The sequence below is a fragment of the Onthophagus taurus genome, chromosome 2 (assembly GCF_036711975.1).
Source record: "Onthophagus taurus isolate NC chromosome 2, IU_Otau_3.0, whole genome shotgun sequence".
Classification (NCBI taxonomy): Eukaryota; Metazoa; Arthropoda; class Insecta; order Coleoptera; family Scarabaeidae; genus Onthophagus; species Onthophagus taurus.
The window spans coordinates 30,686,619-30,694,745 of NC_091967.1; the positions used below are offsets into that span (position 1 = coordinate 30,686,619).

Here is an 8,127-nt window from a genome sequence, read left to right on the forward strand (position 1 = left end):
GATTATTCAGGCGCCTTTCGAGTTGAGGTTTGATAAGTTTTCTGGCAAGATTTTTCAAGAAGTTTATTCTAGGCATAGTTTGAGCATTGACGTTGCTTATGTCCAGAATTCTGAAGAAAATTGCCATAGGCCATCTTCTGGTTCTACGACCGGTACAATAGTTAGCACATTTCTCATGGAGAGCATCTACACCAGCCTTAGTGCTGTTGTAGAAAGCAATAATTTCTGGCTTGTTGACATCTGGATCGGTACATTTTATATTATGCATTGAACTTACTAATATCTCTGCTTTAGATTATTTTGGGACGACCATGGTAACTTCCGGTGTGAATCCAGACAATGCTGATCCGGGTGTCCTAGTTTTGATAGGCAGAAATTGACTCGGAATTTCTCTTTTATTTTTTTTCACAGTTTCAACGTAAGTCAAATCGTTTTCTTTCAATAGATGTAGAGCAGCGATGCACAGACTTATTAAGACTAGGGGCCACTCGGGCAAATCATGAACTGATGGCGGGCTGCCAGAAGTATAGGTAATTAAAGACAATAAAGAATTGATAATAATGTATTAAAATTGAAAAAGAATTTATTAATTTGAAGCGTGGCACTGCATAGTGCTTACAATCTTTTTTATATTTGGCTCAAATTTACTTGTAGCAACACGTAAAACTGCTTCCAAACTATTATTTGCAAGGCGGTTTCGATTTTTTGTTTTATTATTATTTAGTATTGAAAAAGTTTGTCCACATATATAGGTAGAACCAAATAAGCTGGCACATTTCAGAGCGTTTATGCGCAACTCTTTGTACATATTTTTATCAATGCAACGGTAAAAGTTCTGCAAGTCTCCTTCGTTGAATTTGTTGCGTAAATCTTGGTCGTTTTGAATGTCGATAATTTCTAACTGCATTGACTCTGGCGCATTTTCAACTGAAATCGTGAAAGGATTGCTGAATATGTCCAACAGAGGTTTCACTTTTTTAAACTCCGAAAATCTGTCTTGAAAAGATTGAATCAAAATATCTAGCTTTTCTACATAACTGAAATTAATCGCAGTTTTGTTGAATTTTTTAGCCATTTTCTTATAATTCGGAAAATGATTGTAATTTCCAGAATTCAATTGCGATCTGAAAAGTTTCAGCTTGCTTTGAAAGGATGATACATGAGCGTAGAGCTGGGATATCAGTTGATTTTTGCCTTGAAGCCGTGTGTTCAAGACATTCAAATGATTTGTAATGTCAACTAAAAAAGCCAAATCACACAACCAATCAGGATTGTTAAGTTCCGGGACATCCTTTTGCTTTTCCGCCAGAAATATTCCAATTTCTTCTATTAAATTTAGAAATCGTTCCAGTGTTAATCCACGACTTAGCCACCTTACTTCTGTATAATACAGTAAATCTCCATATTCGCTTTCGATGTCATCAAGGAATTGTTTGAATTGCCTGTGATTGAGTCCTCGTGATTTTATGAAATTTACAGTCGAAACTACCACTTTCATGACATTTTGAAATTCAATTTTTTTAGAACAGGGCTTCTTGGTGTATAATGCAGTGAAACTGCATGAGATCTTCAGCGTTTATGTTTTTTTCTTGCAGATGCTTTTTCAGCAAAGTAACTAGCCCGGAATTGACACCAATCATCGAAGGAGCACCGTCAGTCGCAACTCCCGATAATTTTGATAAGTCCAAATCAGTTTTTGAACACTCATCCAAAAGTACATTCAGTATATCAACTCCTTTGGTTTGACCTTTCAATGAACACATTCCTAATAACTCTTCTAAGACTTCAAAATCTTGAGTAACACCTCGTATGAATATGAGAAGTTGAGCTGTGGAACTAATATCAGTGGATTCGTCGAGTGCTAATGAAAAAAATTCAATGATCTTAGTTTTTTCAGTTAATTGTTCCGCAATATTACCTGATAAAGACATAATTCGTCTTTGGATAGTGTTCAGAACTTTACGTTTATTTTTTTTATACATATTATTAATTATTATTTTAATTACATTTCAACCTTTTTTTTTAATTTCTTTATTTCGTTGCCTTAACTCGCAACCCGCGTTGTACATAAATTAATTATAAAACCTTATTTGTTGTATATATTTCATGTTATTTGTTGTAAATATTCGACATTCGACCACTTGTAAACCTGTTTGTACGGTATATATTCGATGTCCTGTTCTTAATAAATCCTCTTGTTGTGCAGTCTTCAAGCGTTTTGGAAGTTAAAAACCCGTCCCGAATTTAAAGGTCAGTGAGATATAAAATTAATAAGAGAACAATAACGAATAATTCGCAAAATTAATAAACATTTTGGTCCTTCGAGCCGGATTCATCTCGCTATCGAATCGAAAATCGAATTTTGTCAATTTTACACAATAAAAATTAAAAGACGGCGTGATCTTCGACGGCCATATTAAAGGTCTCGCTCGGTCGGGTTTTTCCATTTAAAACGCTAACTTCCCCCTTCTAAAAAGGGAACTTATAGTGATATTAATAATTAAACAATTCACAAGACAGTTCAGTTGTTCGGACCGCGAATTTTAATCGTTCGTGTCGTGCTTAACGTTTCTCGGATTTATTATCTCCTTCATTATTTCTTTGAAAACGTTGCAACTGCTCTCGAACAACAATCCGCGCGCGTCTTGTGTCTTATTGATTCACATTCTAATAATAAAGACTATATTACCGTGTTTTTCCATTTATTCTGATTTGCGATGTCAAAGTCCGGTGATAGAGAAAAGGACTCAGAATCTGTATTCGAACGTCAAAACGACTTATTCGGTTCGATTTCGCGTACTATTACGAATATTAAAAAATTGGCATTGCCAAAAAGAACTGTCGGTATCGTTCAAGCGCGATTAGAGGGGTTAGCTGAGTGTTGGGAAGAATTCAAAACAAATCATTTATTCCTGCTCCAATATCGCACTACTCTTTCCGAAACGGTTTATTTCAAAGAGGATGTTTTCACTTCATGTGAAGAAGCTTATATCGAAGCTAAAGGAGCTATCTTCGAGTTCCTCCGAGAGCTAGAAACCCCTGCATCTCCATCTCCTCCACCGGCCAACGTCTCGACTGACACCAGTACAACGTTGCAACCTCGTCAATTGCCTCGTATTAGCTTGCCTGTTTTTAACGGAGCTTACGCGGAATGGGCTCAGTTTCGCGATTTATTTGTTACAATGGTCTCCAAGAATCCAAATCTTTCCGGGGTAGAACAGTTCCAGTATCTAAAAATTAGTTTAGTGGATGAACCAGCTCAATTAGTTAAAAATCTTTCAATTACAAATGATAATTTTGATAGAGCCTGGAAGTTGCTTGTCCATTGCTATGAAAATCTTCGAATTTTAGTCGATACTCAGGTGGCACGTTTATTTAACACAAAAAGTATCAAAAACGAATCCGCATCAGAACTAAGTCGCCTCATCGCTGAAATCGAAGAAGCTTTAGCAGCTCTAGAGTCCTTGGGTTGCGATATCAAGCACTGGGACGGACCCCCTACTGGTTTATTTGGCTGTCAAGAAACTCGACCAAGATTCCATGAAGGATTGAGAAAAGTCCGTTGGCGATCATCGAAATCCCTCTAAGTACGAATCTCTAAGTAGCGAATTACTTGAGTTCCTTTCGTCGCGTGTATTAACTCTCGAGGCTATCGTGAAAAATTCTAGCAAAAAACCTATTATTAATATTGGACTAAAAAATTCGAAAAATTTTCATGTCAAATCGCATAATGCCTCACCTTACACTCCTCGTTGTGCGTTGTGTAACAATCCACATTATTTGTCCCGATGCCAAAATTTTCTATCAAAAAATCCAAAACAAAGATCCGAATTCGTCATGGGGAAGAAACTTTGTTATAATTGTCTTGGCTTTCATTCCATTACAACTTGTAAAAGCGAAAAAAGGTGCAGAATCTGCCAAGATCAACATCATACAGTTTTACACGAACTTCCTCCAGAAAAATTAAACAAACCTTCAACAGTTATATCGAAACCTCTTGCTACTAACACATCAAATTTGCCTTCAACAAGTCATACAGTACATTCGCTTCACATAAACACTCCGGTTTTACTAGCTACTGCTTTAATACAAGTTTTGTCTCTCCATGATGAATCCTTTACAGTCCGCGCATTGATTGACCAAGGGTCGGAAGTGTCATTTATCAGTGAATCACTGGCTCAACAGTTACACCTTCCTAAACGTGCAGCTTGTGTTCCTATTAATGGAGTTGGCTCAAAACGCACATGTACTTCAAACGGGCTTGTTTCCATTAAATTGGTGTCTCGATTGAATCCTTCAATTTCATTTCTTGAAGAAACATTGGTGTTACCAAAACTAACAACTTATCTTCCAAAGCGATTGTAAAATAAAAAAATAAAAAATAAATTACCAGTTGAGGTGAAGAATCTTCTTTTAGCCGATCCAGATTTTGAGTCCGATAAACGAATCGACTTAATCCTTGGGGTACGGTTTTATTCCAAGATTCTTTTAAATCAAATTAAAAAATTCAATAACAATCTCATGGTTGCACAAGAAACTTCTATTGGCTGGATTCTTTTTGGAGCGATCGATTGTCCGGCTGCAACTAACAACACTGTTTACGGGTTTCAATGTTCAGTTGACCGAGCTCTGATTGAGACTATTCAAAGATTCTGGAAACAAGAAGACGATTCCCTTCCTGAACACCGATTATCATCAGATGAACGTGATTACGAAAATCACTTCCTTCAGACATATTCTCGCGAAGTTAATGGTTGTTTCATGGTGCGGTTACCTTTCAAAAAATCCCCATCAACACTCGGAAGTTCTTATGATCTCGCAGTGAGCTCCTTTTATCGTTTGGAACACCGATTTCTGAAAAATGAAAACCTTTCAGCTTCGTATCACGAATTTATGAATGAGTATGTTTCGCTTGGACACATGATCCCCATATCAACGAATGCAAATATTCCGAATTATTACTTACCTCACCACGGTGTTATTCGCGAGTCAAGTACAACCACGAAATTACGAGTAGTTTTTAATGGATCAGCTCAAACTTCTAACGGTGTTACACTGAATGATTGTTTGCACATTGGACCCAAGTTGCAGACTGAATTGGTCGATGTTCTTCTTCGTTGGCGAAGACATAGAATCGTATTTGCTTGTGATCTGGAAAAGATGTATCGCCAAATTAAGATCCATTCCGATGATTTACATTACCAACGAATAGTTTGGCGAGATAGCCCTTCGGAAGAAATAAAAACTTATGAATTAACCACAGTCACTTACGGTTTAAATTGCGCTCCGTTTTTGGATATTCGTTGTCTTCGTCTATTAGCAGAGCAACATTCTAGTGATCAACCAAATGGTGCAGCGATTCTTCTGAAGGATACCTACGTCGACGATATTTTGTCAGGTGCTGATAGTGTTTCTGAAGCCCAGAAAGTCATATCTCAATTACAAACGATTCTTATGGCGGGCTGCTTTCATGCTCGGAAATGGATGTCGAACCATCCAGACGTTCTCGTACAGCTTTCCCCAAGCGATGTTTCTCATACCCTAACAGTAGATTTAAGAGAGGATGATGCCCCAAGGGCTTTGGGATTGATCTGGAACAATGAAACTGATGAATTTTTGTTCGTGTTGAGTCAAGCGAGTGAAACTTTGAATAGACTTACCAAACGGTCGGTCCTTTCCTTCATCGCGCGTTTGTATGATCCCCTCGGTTCATTATCACTATTTATAATCACCGCGAAGATCTTCATGCAAGAACTCTGGATCCTTGGTCTCGATTGGGACGAGGAGTTCCCTTCTGATGTTACTAAAAATTGGATCTCCTTTTTAAAAGACTTTCACAATGTCCCTGCTATTCGCGTTCCGCGTTGGATTGGTACTCATAATAATACCAATTTCGTAGAGATCCACGGATTCGCTGATGCTTCAGTTCGTGCGTTCGGTGCGGTCGTTTACTTGGGTGTGGTTGATGATTCGGATGTACGCGTTTCTCTGATTACTTCTAAATCAAAAGTGGCCCCATTAAAAAATGTGTCAATACCGCGGCTTGAGTTGTGCGCGGCGGTTGTTCTAGTGCGTTTGGTTAAGCGCGTTTCGATCGCTCTCGAGCTCCACAGTCGCGCTCTCATGGATTTGCAGCCATCCGAGCAAATGGAAGGATTTCGTCCGAAATCGAGTCGTCGAGATCCAGGACTTACCCGAGGCCCGCTGGTCTCACGTTTCATCCAAAGACAACCCCGCCGACTTGGTTTCCCGTGGAGTTCCTTATTTACAACTTCAGGACAACTCCCTCTGGTGGCGCGGACCTTCTTGGCTCTCCTAATCGTCCACCTGCTGGCCTTCTCTACGACCTTCTTCTTCACCAGACGCTGATAATGAAAGACGTTCCAGAGTGACTGCTCATGTTGGTGCCGTTTCGAACTGGGGTTTGAAAACCAAATACTCATCTTTAATCAAATTATTACGAATAACTGCTTGGTGTTTTCGATTTGTTAATAAACTTAAAAGAGACTCTGTTTCAGGCTCGCTTTCTCCTGCTGAGATTGATTTTGCTCTTTTGTTTTGGGTTCGCGAGGAACAGCGAATTCAATTTCAACAGGAAATTCATGATCTTAAGGCCGGAAAACCGATATCCAAATCAAGCCCTTTATTTCGACTCACCCCGTTTATTGATGGTAATGACATCCTGAGAGTTACTGGACGCCTCCGATTCGCTTCTCTTGATTGGGACGAGAAGCATCCGATGATAATTCCAAAGACTTCTCATCTGACAACATTAATCATCGATTCACATCATCGGAGGACTTTTCATGGTGGTACTCAGCTCACTTTGTCATACATAAGGCGACGGTTTTGGATAGTTGGAGGACGGATTCCGGTACGATCATTCATCCAACGATGTATCGTTTGCGTGAGACTCCGAGCCGAGACCAGCCAACAATTGATGGGACAGCTACCGCCCGCACGCGTAATTCCATCGAGGCCGTTTTTGCATACAGGAGTCGACTATGCTGGTCCCTTTTTATTGACAACATTTCGCGGACGAGGTTGTAAATGTTATAAGAGCTATTTAATACTGTTTGTTTGTTTAGCCACCTCGGCAATCCACTTGGAGGTGGCTACTGACTATTCGACCGCTGGATTCATGGCAGCCTATAAACGTTTTACTGGACGCCGTGGATTGTGCCAGTGTTTATACAGCGATTGCGGAACCAACCTCGTCGGCGCGGATCGAGAATTGAGATCGTTGTTCTCCGCGGCTTCCAAGGACTGGAAAGGGGTTGTCGACTTATTAAGCAATGATGGAACTGGGTGGAAATTCAACCCACCTGCAGCACCTCATTTTGGTGGAAAGTGGGAGGCTGGGGTCCGATCCGTGAAAAACCATCTTAGAAAAGTTGTCGGCTCCACTCTACTAACCTACGAAGAATTTACAACTGTTCTAATTGAGATTGAGGCTATTTTAAATTCGAGACCACTTTGTGCTGTTTCAGATGATCCGAGTAACTACGATGTAATAACACCATCCCATTTCTTAATCGGATCATCTGGTTCCGTAGTGCCTGAGCCGTCTCTTCTGGATGAAAAGGTATCCCGCCTCACTCGATACCAACATCTCCGACGTTTGGTTGAGGAATTCTGGAAGAGGTGGAAAGATTTCTATCTTCTATCTGTACAAAACTCAACTAAATGGTTCAAGGGGAAAAACTTACCGGCTATTGGAGATTTGGTACTAGTTAAGGATGAACGATTGCCCCCTTCGAAATGGCTTCTAGCAAGAATTACTGAGCTTCATCCTGGAAAGGATGGTTTGGTTCGCGTAGCTACCATAAAGACTTCAACTACCACTTTAGTTCGACCATTGGTGAAATTATGTTTACTTCCTTGTTAAAAAAAAAAAAAAAAAAAAAAAAAAATTAAAAAAAATTAACAATTTCCTTGCATATTGTTAACGTAAAATTTTCTATTTTTAATGTGAATTATATGAGTACTTACGTTCAAACTTTAATTTTCGTTCAACACATATTAATAACCGATTCATTTCACTATGTACATTGTATTTGTTCCTTTTACTGGCAACTTTAGCATTCAAATACTTTGCAATACAGTCACTTAATTTCATTGCGCATA

General features: G+C 39.1%; 3 protein-coding genes across 3 annotated transcripts; 2 read left to right on the forward strand and 1 right to left on the reverse strand.

The window, feature by feature from the left end:
- Positions 1-1,520: 1,520 nt before the first annotated feature.
- Positions 1,521-1,931, reverse strand: LOC139432753 (general transcription factor II-I repeat domain-containing protein 2-like). The gene has a single exon (XM_071201521.1). It carries the CDS (start codon positions 1,929-1,931, stop codon positions 1,521-1,523), a length of 411 nt encoding a protein of 136 aa, XP_071057622.1.
- Positions 1,932-2,717: 786 nt separating this feature from the next.
- Positions 2,718-3,587, forward strand: LOC111421721 (uncharacterized). Its single transcript, XM_023054901.2, has one exon. The coding sequence runs from the start codon at positions 2,718-2,720 to the stop codon at positions 3,585-3,587; it is 870 nt and encodes a 289-aa protein (XP_022910669.2).
- Positions 3,588-4,521: 934 nt separating this feature from the next.
- Positions 4,522-7,888, forward strand: LOC139432754 (uncharacterized). The gene is made up of 2 exons (XM_071201523.1): positions 4,522-6,199; positions 7,089-7,888. Exons 1-2 carry the CDS (start codon positions 4,522-4,524, stop codon positions 7,886-7,888), a joined length of 2,478 nt encoding a protein of 825 aa, XP_071057624.1.
- Positions 7,889-8,127: the final 239 nt, after the last annotated feature.